The sequence below is a fragment of the Garra rufa genome, chromosome 11 (genome assembly GCF_049309525.1).
Source record: "Garra rufa chromosome 11, GarRuf1.0, whole genome shotgun sequence".
NCBI lineage: Eukaryota > Metazoa > Chordata > Actinopteri > Cypriniformes > Cyprinidae > Garra > Garra rufa.
Window position 1 is genome coordinate 19,344,036 of NC_133371.1, and position 21,834 is coordinate 19,365,869.

A 21,834-nucleotide genomic window follows, 5' to 3' on the forward strand; every position below is an offset into this window, starting at 1 on the left:
CATAGGATGTTGTTCCAGAACTGCGAAGGCTTTTTTAGATGTCGTTTGGCAAACTCTAATCTGGCCTTCCTGTTTTTGAGGCTCACCAATGGTTTACATCTTGTGGTGAACCCTCTGTATTCACTCTGGTGACGTCTTCTCTTGCTTGTTGACTTTGACACACATACACCTACCTCCTGGAGAGTGTTCTTGATCTGGCCAGCTGTTGTGAATGGTGTTTTCTTCACCAGGGAAAGAATTCTTTGGTCATCCACCACAGTTGTTTTCCGTGGTCTTCCGGGTCTTTTGGCATCTTTTTAAAAATGTTCCAAACAGTTGTTTTGGCCACTAATGTTTTTGCTATCTCTCTGATGGGTTTGTTTTTTTCAGCCTAATGATGGCTTGCTTTACCCTGAAAATCCAGAGATCTCGCAAGAGCACAATTTGAATTGTCTGTGCAAGACACTCTGGCCTCGAGCAATGAAGCATGTTACTGCAATACGTAAGCAATTCTGGGAACCAATCAAATCGGTGTATCTGATGTAGGCGGGCCAGAGGCGAGCTAAACTGATGACGACCGCGCTGCGACGTACGGAATCATTTAGTAAACATTGAAAGAGATCTATTCTACAGATGAAAATCAGTTGTTTGAAACGGCTTTGGCCGCTACAAAAGAGGAACAGAAAGCCGCGCTCGAATCGTTCCTTTGCAAGAAGGACGTTTTTGCTGTTTTGCCGACTGGATACGGCAAGCGTTTAATCTATCAGTTAGCTCCACTGGTAGTTAAGCGTATGGGGCGACCATGAAGGGGAACAGATCAGAACCGGGAAATGCCAGATAGCATTCGAAGTGGTGATAAATGTTATCGAACAAGGTCTACCGGGACAACCTGATCGGGATTGTGGTGGATGAGGTCCATCTCATTTACAAATGGTAAGAGTCACTTGGTAAACTTACTGTAACGAAAAACTGAACTATTCAATAGTAATACAGTAGCCTAACTTGAACAGGACAATATGTCTCGCTGCTGAATGAAACGCTAGCGTCCATCCACATATTAGTTGATAGTTAATGAATAGTTTGATCGGACCTAATTGTTTTAATGAGATTGATTCGGCTGTAGTAATTAATAGTTATTAATCTTGTCACATTGTTTATGTTATAACATTGAAATCCACTCTTATTATGTTCACCGTCGCTCTGGATACGTCACACCATGTATTGTTGTGATTGGTCTGGAGTTATCCAATTGCGTGCAGTGAGAATTTCAAATGCATGCTTGGTGCCGCCCCTCGAGTTAGGTCCTTTTCATTGCTTGAGGCCAGACCCATAATCTTAATAGATTAGGGTCTGGATTTTTCCAGGCTAGGCTTGCTTCACTGATAGTGACAACTCTTTGGATCTCATCTTGAGAGTTGACAGCAACAGATTCCAAATGCAAATAGCACACTTGAAATGAACTCTGGACCTTTTATCTGCTCACTGTAATTTGGATAATGAGGGAATAACACACACCTGGCCATGGAACAGCTGAGAAGCCAATTGCCCATTACTTTTGGTCCCTTAACAAGTGGGAGGCACACATGCAAACTGTTGTAATTCCTACACCGTTCACCTGATTTGGATGTAAATGCCCTCAAATTAAAGCTGACAGTCTGCAGTTAACCCTCTGGGGTCTGAGGGTGTTTTGGGGCCCTGAAGAAATTTTGACATGCCTTGACATTTGTGCTTTTTTCAATATGTTAAAAACATATTAATATCGTAAATCTAAACACATTGTAATCAGCACAAAGTGGACTACAAAAATATGTAAGCAGCATGAATTTACATTTTTGAGTTTTTGAGAAAACAACGTTTATGCGTGCTTAGTGAAAAACTAAATTTTTGAAGTCACTGAAATAAGGTCTTGAAACACATACAGAACTTTGGAGTTCAGAACTTTTGAAAACTGAATGTTGTAGGCTAGGTTTTTTCTACCAAATGATGTGAAAATCATCTAGTTAACTTGTTTTCACAAAACACTTTTTGTTGAGAATGGCTGTATGCGAGAAGGCGTGAATGATCATGAATAATGCTGTGATTTACACCTGAGAAGACAAAGACCTGCATAATGAGCCGCATAATTGAGCTATTCAGTCAGATGTCAGAGAGGAACTAAGGAAAAAATGAAGGAAAGATGTAAGGACAAAATAAATAAATAAATATATATTGTTTGTAGCGTATTATGAATATATTTAACTATCACGCAAAATAACTTGAGATTAACTTGTGAGTGCAGTTAAACTTTTTATTAGGAACAAAAGTAACACAGAAGTCTTTCATACACTTTCAGACAGATTACCTAAAAAGAGAATTTTTTTTTTTTTTTGAATTGGTTTATGTAAAAGTAAACATTTCAAGCTTTCTATACGTATATGTATTATGTCTGTGAGGCACGTAATCACTGAGATTTAGATTGTTTCATTTATGTGTCTGTGAAAAGAAATGATAGAGACAATGCAGAGTGCGTACCCTGTCTGTTTTCTTAATTTTATAAAAGCACACAGTTTTATTGTTATTATGAGTGTATACGAATAAAAATAGACCCTCTACAGTTTTGAATGATGTATTGGTTGTATTTGTACGATCAAAACTGACGGAGAATTTTACATTCATTTTAGCATTATTAAAAAACGTGCCTCAAAACGCGCCGGCGCATCCTGGCATCGTGAGACATTTAGATGCAGTGAAATGAAACATACTTTATAATGTTTTACTTGCTGTAGTCAGGAATTATAGTTAGCAAAAAGTCTTAACTGGTAAAATGTGTGCACATTCTGTCACAGTAACAACTAACAAGTAGGCTAATAAAAGAAAAAAACTTACTTGTGTAAATATTTCCTCTGCTTGATCGCATGCCTCATATAATGTTCATCTTCTGAAGTAAGTTTTATTCCTGACAGCGAGTCTTTCTTTCAAGGACTAACTTGAAAGAAACGTTTTTCTCCTTTGTTTACCGTGATGTGGGCGTCTACTTTTGGCGCGGCGCCCTCACGTGGACGATTTGAATAGCTCGTGGGCATGATCTAATTAAAACTAATGAAGCAGATAAGAGAGACTGGACATCATGTTGGTTTCATTTTGATTACTTTATCACAGAATATTTGTTTTTGATAAAACTTACTTCTTTTGAAAGTATAGACATCAGGCTTTCTCTAGACATATTGCGCATGTCTCTGTGTTGTATATTAACTGAGTTATAGTCTATTTTAATGACGCGTTTCTGAATGAAGATCACGGAGATCAACGCGGCAGACAGCACACCCTTTTTGTTTCCTTTATTTTGCAAAATCACAATGTTTTTTTGTTTTTGTGAGTATATACAAATAAAAGTAGACCCTTTACAGATTCGATTGATGTACTGCTTTTATCTGTACAATCAGAAATGACAAAGTAATTAAAGTTCCTTTTGGGAAACTGCCTCAAAACGCCCCAGGGCGTTTTTCGTCCCCAGGGGGTTAAAGCACATCTTCATTTCATTTCAAAACCATTGTGGTGTATAGAGCCAAAAATGTTAGAATTTTGTCGATGTCCCAATATTTATGGACCTGACAGTATGTTGATTTTTTATGCCAATTTCTATATAAATGCTCCCTGTTGCAGTTACACACGTGTTTGTGAGTGTTGGTGTGTGTGTGTGTGTGAGAGAGAGATAGAAAGTTCATTCCATTTTGAGTTTATGCTCTAGGACCAGGCCTTTATTTAAATGTTAATTATTTCAGATTTAAACTGGATTTACTACTTTTTTTGGACAAACGAAATAAAAAAAAATTGCTTTTTTTTTTACTTTTCCCACTCATTTTTAATGTGGGGTTAATCTTACTCCAATGAGAGAAAACGTACTCGGTTACTTTCGTAACCTCGGTTCCCTGAGATACGGGAACGAGTACTGCGTCGTAAGACGCTTATGGGGAAAAAGCTCCTTTTTCTCCTGAGACTGAAGTATTTCAATAACGCAGTGTAACTGCACGACCATTGGTTTGTGCAGTGAGAGGAAAACAAACCAATGGCTCGGCAGCGGAGCTGCACGAGCCTGTGGCAATGATTCGCGCCCGAACGCGCCAAAAGGGGCGGAGAATTCGGCTATATAAGCGTGCATTTCGCCACAGGATCTCAGGTTCTTCGACTGAATCGACGACTGAGTCGTGCAGCTACTTAGCAACGGCAAGCAACGCAGTACTCGTTCCCGTATCTCAGGGAACCGAGGTTACGAAAGTAACCGAGTACGTTCCCTGTCGATACTACACTCGTACTGCGTCGTAAGACGCTTATGGGGAACCAGTACAATCCCGCCGTTGCTAAGGTAGAGGAACGACTGTATGGCCCTAGCACAGAATGGGCTAGTAGGAGCCAATTTGCTCAATCAGGATAACCTAATGAACATTCCGTTCCAAGGAAAAACGATACACTTGGAAACTCCCAGAGGCCAAGTGCATACATAGCAATACTGGTAACAGAATTCCTCATGCAGAAAGGACCCTAGTCTGCAAGACAGGGACATCTAGATTATAAAACCTAGCAAATGTGGAAGGTGAGGCCCAGCCTGCCGCCGCACATATTTCTGCAATGGATACTCCGCTGGACCGGGCCCATGACGAGGCGACGCCTCTAGTCGAATGGGCTCTTACCCCCATGGGACATGGCAGACCCAAAGAAGAGTAAGCCAGCATTATAGCTTCCACTATCCACTTGGATAGTCTATGTTTTGTGACCGATAACCCCTTGTTGTGGCCTCCAAAACATACAAAGAGCTATTCTGACTTCCTAAAAGAAGCCGAACGCTCCAAATAACACCTCAATGCTCTCACGGGGCAGAGGGGATTAAAGCCTTGGTCTTGCTCCGAGGGGGGAAGTGCCAAGAGAGAGATAACCTGGTCTCTAAATGGTGTTGAGAGACTCTTAGGTACATAGCCGCATCTCGGCTTCAGGATGACTTTAGAGTCATTTGGCCCGAATTCCAGGCATACAGGATTTATGGATAGAGCCTGTAGGTCGCCCATAGGCTTGACTGATGCCAATGCTAGCAGCAGGGCAGTTTTTAGCGTTAGAGGTCGAAGGTCAACAGACTGCAGCGGCTCAAATGGAGGGCTCTTCAGAGCTCTCAGTACTGTGGGTAGGTCCCAAGTAGGAACTGTGACGGGGCGAGGAGGGTTGAGCCTTCTCGACCCCTTCAGAAAGCGAACGATCAGATCGTTCTTTCCCACAGACTGACCGTCCATAGGGACATGAAATGCCGCTATGGCCGCCACATAAACGCTGAGCGTGGAGGGAGAACGTCCCTTGTCCAACAGCTCCTGAAGAAATGACAAAATCAATGATATGTCACACAAACTCGGGTCTGCACCGTGGGTGGAACACCAGGCGGAAAAGACAGACCACTTGAGTCCATAGAGTCGCCTGGTAGAGGGTGCTCTGGCCTCAGAAATAGTATTTAAATGGTCTCGGGGAGATCTAAAGGCTCCCGTCGAGAGACCAGACGTGCAGCGCCCACAGTTCCGGTTGGGGGTGCCAAAGCGTTTTGTTCGCCTGCGTTAAGAGATCTCGTCTCAACGGAACAGGCCACGGTGCTGATGACAGCAGCCGGTGGAGATCTGGGAACCAATGTTGGTTCTGCCAGAAGGGGGCCACTAGCAGGATTTTGAGTCTTTGTTCCCTGACCCGCCTGACTACGTGTGGTATCAGGGCGATCGGGGGAAAAGCATATAACAGGAGATTGGGCCAGTCGTGGGCCAATGCATCCTGCTCCTTTGAAAAATAAATTGGGCAGTGACAATTGTCTTTTGAGGCGAAAAGGTCTACCTGAGCCTTGCCAAAGACCGCCCATATTTCCTGAATCGTCTGGGGATGAAGCATCCATTCGTCTGAGGAGACGTTGCTCCGAGACAGCATGTCTGCTCCTTGATTCAGCCTGCCAGGCACATGAGTTGCTCTGAGCGAGCGAAAGTTGAGCTGAGCCCATCGCAAGAGACGTTCCACTAATGTGAAAAGGCGTCTCGACGAAAGACCTCCCTGGTGATTTATGTACGACACCACCGTCATGTTGTCCGAGCGGACTAAGACGTGGTGTCCCTTTAAGACTGGCAGAAGTGTATGGAGGCCTAAACACACTGCTAGCATTTCTAGGCAGTTGATGTGAAGGCGTTTTTCGGCTTTCGACCACTGGCCGAATGCCGGCTGGCCATCGCACAGAGCTCCCCAACCTGAGTTGGACGCATCTGTCGAGACCATCTTCCTTCTGCACGCCATGTCCAGGGGAACGCCCTGTTCCATCCAAGAAAAACTCTTCCAAGGAGTCAGAGCTGTGACACAGGTCTGATCTACCTTGATGCGCAGGCGTCCTAGACGCCAGGCCTGAGGAGGAACTTTCGGTTTCAACCAGTACTGCAGAGGGCGCATTTGAAGTAGGCCCAGCTGGAGTACTGGAGATGCTGAAGCCATAAGACCCAGCATCTTCTGAAAAGCTTTGAGAGGGCGAAGGGCTCCGATTTTGAAGGAGGCCGCGAGCTTTCGGATGGCTTGAGCTCGCTGCGGCGCAACCATTGCCTTCATTTGAATGGAGTCGAAAACTGCTCCCAGGAACGCAATACGTTGGCTGGGAGACAGAGCGCTCTTGGCAAAATTGACCCTGAGTCCTAGGCATTGCAAGTGGCTGAGGATCACGGATCTGTGATGTATTAGCTCGTTCTCTGACTGGGCCAAGATGAGCCAGTCGTCGAGGTAGTTCAAGACGCGGATTCCCTTCTGCCTCAGGGGGAAAGACCTGCGAACATGCACTTTGTAAATGTGCGAGGAGCTAGAGACAGTCCGAACGGAAGGACTGTATATTGATAAGCCACTCCCTCGAAGGCAAATCTCAAGAATTGCCTGTGGTGGGGGGCAATCTGGATGTGAAAGTATGCATCTTTCAGATCCAGCGAGCAAAACCAGTCCTTTGTGCGTATTTGCGAAAGGATCTGTTTTAGCGTGAGCATTTTGAATGGCAGTCTCATGAGGGCGCAATTCAAACGCCTGAGGTCGAGGATGGGTCTCAGACCGCCATCCTTTTTTGGGACGAGGAAGTAGCGGCTGTAATAGCCTGACTCGCTCTGTGCTGGTGGAACCGTTTCCACGGCACCTTTTGCCAGCAGATTCCTCACCTCTGTACGCAAAAATGTTTTTGCTGTGAACTGAGGTGGAGACCACTCCGTGAAAGCGGGGTGGTCTTCGAGCGAACTGCAGTGTATAACCTCGTTCTATTATGCCCATAACCCATTTCGACACCCCGGGGATGGCTTTCCAAGCCTCGGCCCGTGTGCTGAGGGGTTGCATTGGTTTGAGCGGTTGGGTGCCGCTTAACAACTCTGGAAGAGGAAATTTGCTCTCTTTTTGAAAATGTTTGTTTTTTATTTTTCCCGCTATCACAGCGGTGAGCTGTAAGGGCGCTGACAGAAGGGGCCCGTGAGTTACAGCTGTATTTTTTACAGTCACACAGCACTCTGTACCCAGAACAGAACGGGGTGTTTGGAGGCTGACGAGAGCCGTTTTGAGGGCTGGTCCGGCTTGGGCGAGACTTGACCCTTTCCTCTTCCTGTACTTTAAATCAGGAAGACGCTGGAGGCGCCTGGTACAACACAATCTTGGGTAGGGGTCCCTGACGTCTAGGAAACGGGTAGCGTCTGGCCGAGCGGGAGCGCTGACGTGGCTCCGCCTGGGGGGCTGGCTGAGTAGCAGGCCGGGCGGTCTTTGCAGGCTGCTGAGTCGGAGCCGGTTTAGGACGACTAGGAGCCGTTGCAGAGCTTGTGCGCTTCGGCAGGAAGTGTCGCATGGCCTGGGACGACTTCTGAGCAGCGGTGAAGCGCTCCGCGAACCCCTCTACTGCTGGACCGAACAGACCGGTAGGAGAGATGGGGGAGTCAAGGAAGGCGACTTTGTCAGCGTCCTTGATTTCCGTCAAGTTAAGCCATAAGTGGCGCTCCAGCACCACCAAGCTGGCCATCGATCTACCAATCGCCTGTGCCGTCATCTTAGTTGCACGCAACGCCAGGTCGGTCGCGCTGCGTAACTCACGGAACGCAGCGTCATCCATACCAGCCTCATCCATACCGCGGAGGAGTTTTGCCTGGTAAACTTGGAGGACCGCCATAGAATGCAGTGCTGATGCTGCCTGTCCAGGCGAAGAATAAGCCCGTCCAGCAAGGGCTGAAGTGGTCCTGCATGGCTTGGACGGGTGAGTTGCCTTTGCCTTCCAGCCGATGGCAGTGGGCGGGCACAGATGCGCGGCCACAGATTCATCCAGGGGGGGCAACTTGTCGTATCCTCTTTCTTCAGCGCCGTCGACCGTCGTGAGGGCGGAGGAAGAAGAGGTACGAAGGCGGGCGGAGTACGGAGCACGCCAGGATTTGGAGATTTCACCGTGCACTTCAGGAAAGAACGATGAAGCTCGTTGACGAGGGGCTTGGCGGCGACCCGGCAAAAACCACTCGTCCAATCGACTCCGTACAGGCTCCTCAGGAGGAGACCAATCCAGTTCCACCTCTTCAACAGCTTTTGATAAGACGCGGAACAGCTCGGCGTCCATACCAGCGCTGGCGGTGCTGGATTGACCAGATGGAAAGGGGGCGGGGTCAAGCGGCGAGCCCGACATCTCTTCTCCATCAGATGCAGCCAGAGACATACTGTCATCCATGGCTTCCTCCTCACTCACTCCAAACGAAACCAGATCGCTCGCAGCAGCCGAGGGATTTTGGTCAGGGTGAATAAAGAGGACAGGAGATTCCTCTTCCTGTGGTGAAGGTGAGGCACGCGGGGGATCAGCCGGCGTGAGCTCACCAGTCACTGTGCGCTGAGTCGCTCTGCCCCGCTGCTTTTTCTTCACAGGCTCTTGTGAAGAAGAAAGCGGGAGGGCGCGAGGGGCGGGGTCGCTCTCTGAAAAGAAAGCCAGCCTCGAGCGCAAAGAGGCGAGACTCATGTCCCCGCAATGGGAACAATCTGTCTCAGCGAGCGCAGCCTCGGCATGGGCGGAGCCCAAACACGAGACGCACTCAGCGTGACTATCAACAGCGAGCGACAGAAACGCTGTGGCATTTGCAACAACGCCAATAAAATTTGCTCTTTTGGAATAAGCTTCTTCTATCGCCGGATCGCGGCAGGGAATCGCTGTCAGCTGCTTCAAGCGTCAAAGGACGAGCAGGCGGATCCGCTGCGAGGCTCTTCAACGGCGAGAAGCTTCTTTCTCGAGCGAAGGTCAGTCAATGTCAGCAAAGATGTGAAGTCGTCGTGGCATTTGCAACAACGCCAATAAAATTTGCTCTTTTGGAATAAGCTTCTTCTATCGCCGGATCGCGGCAGGGAATCGCTGTCAGCTGCTTCAAGCGTCAAAGGACGAGCAGGCGGATCCGCTGCGAGGCTCTTCAACGGCGAGAGGCTTCTTTCTCGAGCGAAGGTCAGTCAATGTCAGCAAAGATGTGAAGTCGTCGCTGAAGGAGAAGGATCTGAGATCCTGTGGCGAAATGCACGCTTATATAGCCGAATTCTCCGCCTCTTTTGGCGCGTTCGGGCGCGAATCATTGCCACAGGCTCCGAGCCATTGGTTTGTTTTCATCTCACTGCACAAACCAATGGTCGTGCAGTTACACTGCGTTATTGAAATACTTCAGTCTCAGGAGAAAAAGGAACTTTTTCCCCATAAGCGTCTTACGACGCAGTACCAGGGTGTCTACAGGTTTGACCAAGTTAAATTTAAGACATTTTAAGACTTTTTAATACCATTTTCAAACAAAATTTAAGACCAAGATAAAACTTGAAAGATGTAGTTATTAAATTTTATAAAATATTTCAAATTCCTATCGATTCATAATTAGTGCATTATTTAATTATTAAACCTTAAATATTTAACGTATTTGTAGTGAACTATATATTAGTATTTAAATAATTCACCCTTATAGGCTGTTTGTGTGTGACTTTTTGCACTTGCTATACTATAAAAGTACTACAATTTATTATACTAGTAATTTTATAATAAATCGAAAGCAAGACATCTTGAAAAATATAGGGAGAGACAGCTGCATAATAAATAATCCTCTGCTGCCATCTAATGGTTATATGGGTAATTCCATATTATGTTAGCCAAAAAATAGACGTTGTTTTCCGTGAAAAGTCATTTTTTCCGATGCCCTTTTTATGAATGAAAAGTGAGTCCTTGAAGTACATTTTATTTCACAGCTGTAGAGTTAGAAAATAATAAAGGCTTTGAAATAATGCAAGATTTTAAAAATGTGTTCATGACTACAAAGGCAAGTTAGTGATTATCAAGAATACGATTAAGATGTCCTTTAAGATAAATATCGATAGCTAGCTAACGTTAGCCTAATTTGAGCCTGATTTTTTTTATGGGGTGGAGAGAAACCGCACAGAAGGACTTACTTCAAATATTAACGATAATAACAAAAATAAAGTAACGAGCTTAAAAAACTGGACTCTTCTGCCAGTTTTTTACACATGGTGACCAGTGGCTGCGAAGTTCTGAATGACAAATCATGTTCTGCTATAAATGTGCACAAACGTATTTTTAAATCGCAGACACAGTCAGTCATAGTCATAGACAACGGTGTGTCAACTGTAACAGTTGCTCCCGGCAACGTCGTGGTAAGTTTGAGTGCACGGACAGCGGCTCTATGACCGGAGTCTAAATTATGACGAGCAAGCACTTTCTTACCGCTGCTGGCATACAGTAGCTTCCTCGAGCAAATCGTGCAGAAACAAGCCCTGGGCTCTCTCAGTTTCTTGCACCAACTGCCAAAAGGCTCGCCATCTCTACTTTCTTCAATCCACGCCCAGCGCCATTTATTTTTGAGTCCTTTATCTATTGCTAGGGCATCATCCCCAGGCTTCATAAACTTGCGCTCCATTTTTTTTCTCCGACAACGCTAAAGTGACATTGACGTATGGGTGTCAATCAAACTGTTGCAAGGACCCGCCCTTCTCTGCTTCTGATAGGCTTGTAACGTTAGTTAAAGCTGCGTTCCTCTCATATGATTGGTAGGTGAAATAAATTGGCTCGAAAATATTAAATCGCATGCGCAGGCTCTAAAATATTATAATTTTTCCCCACACGGCCGCACGCCGGAGATCCGGCACGGTGCCGGAATACTTTAAGCCCTGTGGAGAAATTCCCTCTAAAATTAAGATTAAAAAATTAAGACCCTTGGATTTAGATTTAAGACAAATTAAGACATTTAAAGGCCTTATTTTAGGACAACGGAATTTAAGACTTTTTAAGACTTAAGGATCCGCGGCCACCCTGAGTACGAGTGTAGTATCGACAGGGAACGGTATTTTTTTTTTTACACACCTTTAGAACAACCGAATCAAGTCTGGATTTTTTTGTGTGTTTTTAGATTGATTATTTAGGAAAAGTCACAGAGTCTTATGCCCCAGAGATGAAGGGATTTTTTTTTTTTTTTTAAATGAAGGAAAAATCCAGTGAGGTCAGCCTGACCCCAAGGAGAGCTTTAGAGTTAATAAAATCCACAAAAGGTAAATCAAACAGAGAAATGCAGACAGGGAGACAGGTGAACACACATCCAACATAATGTTAATATCGCACAAGAAAGACAAAAAACAGCTAAATAGACAAGATAATAAGACAAGGCAGGTGTGGATAATTTGATAAGTAGTGCACATGACAAGGACAGAAACAGGAGGGACCAAATATGGGCAGAGGGAAAAACCAAATACAACAGTCCAACATGGGGGTGAAATAATGGGCAAAACCAAACAGACAGTCCATGGGGTGTGACATTACACCCCCTCCTGGTAGGCGCGACCCCGCACCGTCAAAAGGAAAAAACAAAAAAAAGTCTAGCAAGGAGAAGGCTTCGGCGGAGAAGGCTTCGGCGGAGGACGGACTCCCGGGAGGAGTATCCCACGGCGGAGCCGACGGAGGGAGGAGCCATGGTGGAGGTAGGGCTGACGACTCCAGGGGGCGACCAACAAAGGCGGAGCAGGTGGCGATAGAAACAATGGGCAAAACCAAACAGACAGTCCATGTGGTGTGACAATGTGGTCCTCCCATTCCGATTTTTTCTGCTTTTGTGCATATTTCATACTAAATAGTTTCTCTCTCTGAATAAATATAAAAGATGTATTTTCTTAATGATCACTAATATAATTCATGGAAAGATGGATAAATTAAAATGTATTAAACATATACTTAAAAAATATGCCAATGTTTTCTGTAAAATAGGTCAATTTGCCAATTTTGTTTAAATGAAGGATTTTGCAGAAATAAGTACACCCTAGATTTAATTTAACAAATGTATAATATTCTAGTACTTAATATGTCCTCCAGAACTTTAAGTATACTGCTCTGGGCTCACTTTGGCTCTCTTAATTATTCAGGGCAGCACATCTTACTTTTATGGCACAGATGCTTTAAGTGATGACATTACATACAGTAGTTGAGAGACACATTCATTGTATGTCAATCATAAACAATTACTTAGTTGTAATTTTTATTATTTGTTACTTTTTATATCACATTTGTTAATTTCTCAAAAACGTGACTAAAGACACTTCTAGTAGCAGTACCTCTTAAGGAGCTTAGACCATACTGAGCTGAAATAAGTTCCTTAAATAACTGTATAACCAAAATTTGTTGTGGACTATGACACAAAGATGGTCACTGTAATTAAACCAAGTATTATTTAAAAAAAATGGTGGTTTTGCAATACCAATACATAGAGGTAATCAATTAATTCAAACAATCTCCACTGGACCACTTAAGATTAAGTGACTTTGAAGTAAAATAATTGTGGTGTGCATTCCTTTTTTTATAAGCACAATAAGCACAAATTTGATGAAAAGCCTATTGACGAGTAACAAGGAGTTCTTTACCTCCCATTCCTCATAGAGTCGGATGAGGGTGTTGTATTCGCGACAGCGCAGGCAAAGGAAGTCAAAGATCAGCAGCATGCAGAGAGGGTCATCATCTGGATCCAGACTGGAAGCATATTTAAAAGGTTTAAAAAAAAAAAAATGGCCTGTCATGTTTTCAGGCATGACAAAAAAGCAGGAAAATATACAAAGACAGGAAAATATACCCCCCCCCCCCACTCAAAATCGATCATCTAATCCAGGGGTCTTCAACTAAAACGGCTCAAGGTCCAGTAATGAACCCTGCGCACCAGCCGAGGTCCAGACAATTATATATAAAAAACTATGTTTTTTTTTTGTTGTTGTTTTTTTTTGCGAGACCAGCGTATCTGCAGCATATTTTATCTTAAATTCTACACATTTAAATACTTTTTTAAAGACCTGAACAAAATTTAATTAATAAATAAATAAATTATTAAAATGACTGTAAAAAGCATGATTATCAATTGAGATGCAGATTTCACAAAACAAAAAAGATTTCTTAAATTATAAAATTCACATTTCAGCCTTCAAGAGTCCTTCAATTCTTATATTAATTTAAACAATTATTGTCAATCAAGTATTATATTAATTAACATATATTTTATTTCCTTAATTGTTTAAATTTGTATAACACATGATCTTGTCGATCCGTCAGATAACATTTACAACTCTACGTGTTTGGTGCTTAAAACCATGTTTACATTGGTCTTTTTGACAACAGTAGACGTACGAGCTGATTAAAAATGTCAGATCATTCTCTTCCAGCAGGAGGCGCTATCAGAATGATACACAAAACAGCGCCGCAGCTGACTTTGAAACGCGCAGCGCTCATATTTATTCAATGGATAACCTTATAAAGTTTAATCGCAATTCTTGCCTTTCAGTCCCCACATTTAAGACAACCTGAAATAATTAAGTCTTTCTTAACCCCTAATAACACTACAGTCATCAATAAAAATGAAGAGCTTTATTTCAAGAACCGACTTTCAAAAACCCTAGCCTAAACAAAATACGTTTCTTTTTATTTTGCAGAAGAGAAATATTAGGGAAGTAAATTAATATCAGCATATGAAGTATATTCGTCTATCATTGTCTCTTAGAGAATGTGCACATTAGACGCTGAAAGCGCTGTTTTTACTTTCACTTTAATATATGCAGTTTTCACGTTGCTTGTGTGATATCCATTGGCTCACCGTCGTGGTTAAAAATATAAATATGTATGAAAATACAGTATAAAAATTATATTTACAATATTTTGCGACGTAACCCCAAAATAATGCATTTTTCCATCTACGTTTTTCACTCACTGAAAGCTACATCTGTCTGCCGATCTCTGCTCTCCTCACTGCACAGATTGTACCCAAACGCTGACCCTAGTGTGCTTGATATAAATGTATTTATTAGAAATAGCGTTTGGCATTTTTTTTATTATGTCAAAAGCTTTCACGGTCGGCATGGACGCATCTTGCGGTCCGGAATACTTCGCCATCCGCCATTTGCGAACGGTCGCAAATACGTGACATAGGTCACATTTTCAGGTCGAAAAATCCGGAATTCCGGATTAAACCGGAAAAATCACATCCCTGTGTTTTACAATACATCTGGCTATCTATGACTACCCCTGGATGATGGATTTTGTCTTATAAATGGGATACATTTATTTTATTGATCTGATGTGGGCTGGTACCTCAGAATCAGTTTGCAGTACTCTAGGGCTGTGCGTGGACAACCTCTCTTCTCCAGAAATATCATATGCTTGAACAGCACTAAATAAAAGGCCCTGTAGAAACAAAATAACGAGAGTGAGAGAGATTGTCAAAAGTTATGCTTTCTCAAAACGGAAAGCTCTTAATGCTCCAAGAAAAAACAACAACAACAACAACAACAACAACAACATTGATAAATAGTAACAATATAAATGTTAATATCAACAAGAATTAGTGTACTGCATGTATTTCAGGGCAACTGCAAAACGATGATGACTGTAATAAAGAAAGTCTCACCTGTTTTCTGGTCGGCGGTAGTCCAGTCGACACGTGCCTGACGTCAGGCTGAACACAGGGTGGAATGCACACTCAAAACTATATAAAGCCCTTTCTGTAGAGATGAACAAAACAAACAAATGCTGTATATTCCCTTCTATTTAAAACACATTATCTTGTATATTTAAAAAATTAATTATCTCTGAGTTTCTATCTCTTATAATGTGCATTTGAAAATACAACTTTCCATACCATAACAGGTAAAACAGTTAACATGAGCTGCTCTAAAAAATTAATAATTAACACTGGACTTTAACTGTGTTACTAAATTTTTGCCTGTGCTCCTAAATACATTTAAATTAGGAGTACAAGTGCTCCTAAAAATTGTAAGTCTAGAGAGCCTGGTGAGCTTTTTTGTAAAATACTGGCCCATACATGTCACTGGTCTCATATTTAGTGCATCAGTGAACTTCCTCACCGATGAGATCTCTGGCAGTCTCTTGATCTTCTTGCATGCGACATACATCTGACAGCTGCAGAAGTGAATCAATATGATACGGGTTGAGTTGCAGGAGAACCTGAAGGAAAAACAAAGAAACAGTGTCATCATACACAGCTAAAACATCTGTTGCTCATGTCTGCATCCAAAAATAATAAAAAAAAATCTTTAGTTTATGGTAAATAACATATCAGAAAAAAATTACCACAAAGTTATTGGGGTCCATTGACTCGACCGCATCAAAAAACTTGAACTGGACTTGCTGATAGTCACGATTATGTTCAAAGGTGAAATGCTGAATGCCGTCTTTAGACTCCAGTAGAGTCATGGAGATACCTAAGAAATGCAACGACAGTGATTTTTAATTTGCTTTAACAGCATTAAAATACAAAGGGTTCTCACAAATGCACTGCTCACAACAAAATAGCCTACAGAAATATATTACACTGTTGTGTTAACTTAGAATAAAAATCATTAAATTCACACAGGTCATTAATAACTAATTAATATAATTAAATATAATAATTAAATTAGGGCTGCACAATAATAACAAATAATGACAAAATTCATCATCTTTCATAATGTAACACACATGCTGTACAACTGTGGGAGAAAATGGGGTTTTGGTGTGCACTAATGTGGTATGCACTTTACTAATGGTCCCAGCTATAAACCATACAAAAATACTAAAAAAAAACATATATATAAAAAATAAAGCACCACCCAGTCTTTTTTCTCTCATTACATCCATTTCAGACTGCAAGCTCACAACTCAGGTAAAGCTATTTCTTTTGCCTAGTAGAATGCAAACATTTAAGTAATGTTAAACCAAAAACATTAAGTTTCAGTACTTTTTAATGAGAACTCAGTTAGGGTTGGGGTTAAAAAGAATCAATTCTTGGTTCTTGTTTCTTTACCATAAAAAAGGTAGAAAATGCTAATTAAAAATGAACAGGAATTAAAGATACAAAGTGGAAAAATTCTGACTATGTCATCGTCTCCTGTAACATATGGGTCATTTTTGTGCTTTTTGGGCGCTCAACGGAGATGATCAACACAGAGGGAGTGTGAGCATAGAGGGAGGGGGCTTCAAAGAATATGACTGGTGCAACTCAGCACCACTATTCTCCCGAGAACATCTGGTCTCCTGGGAAAGTGTTGGCTTCGGCCTTCAGATAAGTTTTACCATCATTTCTTGAAATTAGAATAATGTGCACCCACGTGGGGAGACGGTCAAGCCTGATCAAATTGATTCTCTCTCTCTCACTTGGAGGTTGTCTTAACTGCACCTAAATTTAAAGTATAAAAGATGGGACTTTTTGCTGGCACAGTGGAAGCTCATCCGTGGGATAAGTACACATCGCCCGGCATTTCTCGGACATAGCCTACGTGTTGGTCTTCCACGGTGACTGCAACGGGCTCCCCAGTCTTAGAGAGTGGAGATGATGGCACGTCTCTGAGTTGTAAATATGGTCTTTATTTTCCTATTTTGCTTGGATTTCAGAATATAACTATCCAGCTTTGTCTATCCTTTTATGCTTTTACTTGTTCATTATTGATATTATCATTATTGACTATTATTATCATAATTTGATCAGCTGTATTTTACATCAATAAACGGCTGTATTGCTTGATTAGTATGGTGTACGGACCTTTTATTGGCACCTCCCCTTGTCGATACATACCACACTTGTCTCACATTAAGTTTTTAATATAAACAAGAAACCATACTAAAACATCTCCATTTTGAGCATTTAAAAACAAAGGTCCACTATTTAACGGACCAAACAAGTCTATCTACGCTCAGCCAATAGAGTATACTCTGAAGGGTATGCATGTATACTTGATATTATTCTGACCAAGTTGAAATAAAATTAAATACAATTTATACATGTGGCTTCAACAACCATATGCATTTACACTTGTCCAGTTGCATCTGAAATGCATCTCAAACTACCTCCTGAGGGAAGTTACTTTTATACATTTAAAAAAATTACAAAAATATCATCTTACCTAAATGTTTGCACACTCATGTATTTGTGTTTTTACAATACATATTTTAAGCACCTTTGATATGCTGAATTATATTCATATTATTAGGAAGATACTTTTTAAAATAAAATTTAAAAGCATACTACTTGAATGCTACTTTGTTTATTCAGGTTAATTTTCATAGCACAATATCCTACACACAATGGCAGACTTATTTTAAATTTCAAACTTTTAACTGAATTTATCTAAAAAAAAAAAAAAGAATTATCTAATTTGGGCAGTTTAAAAAAGAAAATGAAACTAGAAAAAAAAAATGCACAGTCAGCTTAAATTTTGTGCTTTTCATAGGGCTGCACGACTGACCGAAATTGCTATCAAATCATCTGGTTTATCAACGATTTATCAGCGATTATGAAATTGGTCTGTGATTATGAAAGCTGTTATGCATTGCTTGTCAGTAAAGAACAGCTCCGTGTTGTAAACGCTGCTCCATCTGAAAGCACAGCATGTTTGAGTCACTTATAATGTGCATTTGAAAAAGCAACATGCATCAAACATCTTTCCGAACATGCAAAGCATTTTTTAACCTCTTGGCAAACAAAATACCACATTTAATAATGAGGCATCTGATTGTCCACATCTATCAAAGGTCCACAGATGGGAAGATCTTGGAAAATAATAACACCAATAACTCCAAACTCACTTAACACTGAAACATAACATCAGTCGAGTGTTTGAAATAAATCATTCTGCAAGATGATGGCGTCTTACACAGAAGGCTCGCAACACATTATTTTATATCGTTCTAAGCAGAGATAAAGGCTATGTTGATTAGCATTGCATTATAAATACACTTTATTGTAATGAAAATTGTAATAAGAGAAACTCGTATAAACCATATATTGTCATAATCGTGTGTTTATTAGTCACGTTAAACTAATAAAAGCAGTTCCATCTTCTGTTTATTCATCTACCACTAAAATGAGTGGACAAAGAGGCAAATCTTACAGACCACAGCATTAATTATTAAAGAAAGAAGAAAGGAGGAAAGGAAAGGAGGTGAAGTGAGGCCAAGTATGGTGACCCATACTAGGAATTTGTGCTCTGCATTTAACCCATCCAAGTGCACACACACAGTAGTGAACACACACACACCGTGAACACACACCCGGAGCAGTGGGCAGCCATTGCTGCGGCGCCCACGGAGCAGTTGGGGGATCGGTGCCCAACCAAAACAAAATCAAAACTTTCAAAAACACACAGCAATATGATTCTTTTATTGAGTGAGGTAGTGGGTTTAATCAGTGACATTTTAGTTAACAAATTTACTATCCGACGTCTTCTCGTCATTTCTGGGAACTGCTTCCCTTGGTGTTTTTACATGTAGAAAAGGCAAAAAAAATTCTTTTTTTACTGGTAAGTAGGGGTTGCACAGACTAGTCTACTACAATGCTCTACCATGACGCTTTAAGCCTGACGTTGACTAGTCGTTGGTCCTATAGAGGGTGCAACAGGATGAGAAATCTTTGAAGTCCACATTTACAGTGAGGAAAAAAATTATTTGATCCCTTGCTGATTTTGTACGTTGGCCCACTGACAAAGAAATGGTCAGTCTATAATTTTAATGGTAGGTTTTTCTGAACACTGAGAGACATAATGACATCCAGAAAAAAATCCAGAAAAGTAGAGATGCTCCGATCAGCATTTTTGGGGCCGATCACCGATTACCGATCACCAAGATCATGATCTGCCGATTGCAGATCACTGCCGATCACAGAATGGCAGAGGAATGGGAATCTTTGATCTATAATCTAGCAGAGTTTGCACCATTTGTAGAAATGAAACTAACTCTGAATTAACTATATTGAAAAGAAAAACTGTAGAAATAGGCTACAGTCAAGATCTTGAAGAAACACCAAGTTAGGGTTATAGACGATAGTATCATGTATCGACGAAAGTTAGAGATATCGCCAGTTGCTGATGTTGGTCCTTTGCTGGTTTATGCTGGTCATGTTGCTGGTCAAGGACCAGCATAAACCAGCAAAGGACCAGCATTAAACAGCAAAAGAACCAGCATGAACCAGCAAAGGACCAGCATAAACCAGCAAAAACCAGCATCCCAGCACCAAAACATACCTAACCAGCATATGCTGTTTTTTTCAGCAGGGTTTGACGATAGCAAGACGATTATTATTATTATCCGTAAAAAAAGGCACCTAACTTTAGCGATGCAGTGCAGAGAGTCGGTTCTGGGATGCTTCAGAAACTTGTCGTGATATAAACACGCATAGAGTGGCCACGTCGCCTTAACGCGCCGCATGGATAAGAGATTTATTTATATTAAAGTGCACCTCGCACTAGACTAGGCTATGTTCTTTGCTTGTTATTTGTAGCTGCTTTTTAAGATGAAGTAAGGATTATATTATCCAGCATTGCAGTCATTAGGATAAAGGTATAAAATGTGGTTTAGGCTTAATTAAATATGATATATCAGAATCAGTCTGTAAATAGTAAACATAAACATTCACCTCAGTAACATCTATATGCGTTCATTAGAATGACGATGCGATAAAATGGCGCTAAACATACGCACGTGAATTACACGCGCACCGTTTCTCCTCATTCTATATGAACTGAACTGCAACATGAACTAATGGCTATAATCAGACATACAACGGTAACATTATTGCAATATGACGGGTATAGAAAGATACATTCATTTACATTCAAGCACGATCAATCGGAACATCACTACAGAAAAGTATAGTATTTGACCCCTTTGCAAAAAATGACTTCGCAAAACCCTTGTTGACAAATCACACGACAGACGTTCCTTGTAGTTGGCCACCAGGTTTGCACACATCTCAGGAGGGATTTTGTCCCACTCCTCTTTGCAGATCCTCTCCAAGTGATTAAGGTTTCGAGGCTGACGTTTGGCAACTTGAACCTTCAGCTCCCTTCACAGATTTTCTATGGGATTAAGGTCTGGAGACTGGCTAGGCCACTCCAGAACCTTAATGTGCTTCTTCTTGAGCCACTCCTTTGTTGCCTTGGCTGTGTGTTTTGGGTCATACCCATCAACGAACCTATTTTCAATGCCCTGTCCATTGTCCCTTTGATGTGGTGCAGTTGTCCTGTCCCCTTCCAAACACTCCCAAAGCATAATGTTTCCACCTCCATGTTTGACTTGGGGATAGTGTTCTTGGGGTCATAGGTAGCATTCCTCCTCCTCCAAATCATTCTGAATTGTTCAGATGTTCTTTGGCAAACTTCAGACGGGCATATGCATGTGCTTTCCTGAGCAGGGAGACCTTGCAGGCGCTGCAGGATTTCAGTTAGAAGTTCTTAAAGGACTTCCTTTAAGAGAGTGCTCCTAATCTCAGCTCCTTACCTGTACAAAAGACACCTGGCAGGCAGAAATCTTGCTGACTGATAGCGGATCAAATACTTGTTTCACTCATTAAAATTAAATATAACTGGGGGCGCTAGAGAGTAGCACATGGAGTAAGACATGTTTTCACCCAGCTCCGTCAAAGTTGGTGGAAAAAAAAAAAATCATCTAAAACTTTGTTATTCTTATTTAAACCAGGGTGCGAATTACGGGGGGGTTTGGGGGGGGTCTGACCCCCCTAATTAATGCTTTATCCCCCCTGAAGGACATAAACACAAGATGTAAGGGGGGTCTTCCTTGTAAATAGTGGTAAATTGTTCACACTGATCTGTATCTTAAATATTACTCATAGTAAAAATAGTAAATTAATATAAATATAAAATTAACCTGTGACCACCCCTATAAGGGTTCATACCAATCGCCCCAGCAGCCTAAGCAGGAAAATTCAGTCTGCTGAATAGGAAGCCTACCGATAGACACGGTGAGTGTTCAAGACGCCTTTTCTTGTTATAGAGCTTGGCAAACTACGTCACTGCGCATTGAATTATGAGTAGTCGCCGCCATGTTTTAGGTAACGTCGTCAGCCGTCAGTATTACAAGATAGTAATATTAAAAAGAAAAAAAAAAACAATGCACCGATCCAAGGAAAAGTTAAATCTTCCATACCGAAAAAAGCTTAATGAAGTTTCAAAGCTGAGGTATTTAGAAAAACTAAAAATAATCAACGGGCTCGATCCTTACGAGCATAAAGAGTGGTGGACGATCAAAATGAGTTACCGCACGTAACGTTCCCAGATGGTGTTTTCCTACCTTGTTTGTGGTGTTATTTGCCTTTTTACCTACTGTATTGTTACCTGTGTTCTTGATACTTGAAGTTTACAGCACTGTTACATCTTACACCTGTTGTGTTTGCACTATAGTAGTAATGGAACTGAACTTTTCAATTTTGTTGATTCTTATGTTACTGTGAACTGTACACATTTACTTTCAATGTGTTATACACAAATAAAGGGATACAGAAATGTTCGTGTTTTTCAATGTATTGCTGCAAGGTGGTA

General features: G+C 41.6%; 1 protein-coding gene across 1 annotated transcript in view; it reads right to left on the reverse strand.

The window, feature by feature from the left end:
• The window catches only part of tcf25 (TCF25 ribosome quality control complex subunit), a 142,703-nt gene that overhangs the window by 70,100 nt on the left and 50,769 nt on the right, over window positions 1–21,834 (reverse strand). Inside the window, exons 7-11 of the mRNA XM_073850891.1 lie at window positions 15,599–15,729; window positions 15,373–15,472; window positions 14,916–15,009; window positions 14,600–14,692; window positions 12,892–12,997 (exon numbers count right to left, since the gene is read on the reverse strand). Coding sequence (XP_073706992.1) covers window positions 12,892–12,997; window positions 14,600–14,692; window positions 14,916–15,009; window positions 15,373–15,472; window positions 15,599–15,729 — 524 coding nt within the window. The remainder of the gene's footprint in view (window positions 1–12,891; window positions 12,998–14,599; window positions 14,693–14,915; window positions 15,010–15,372; window positions 15,473–15,598; window positions 15,730–21,834) is intronic.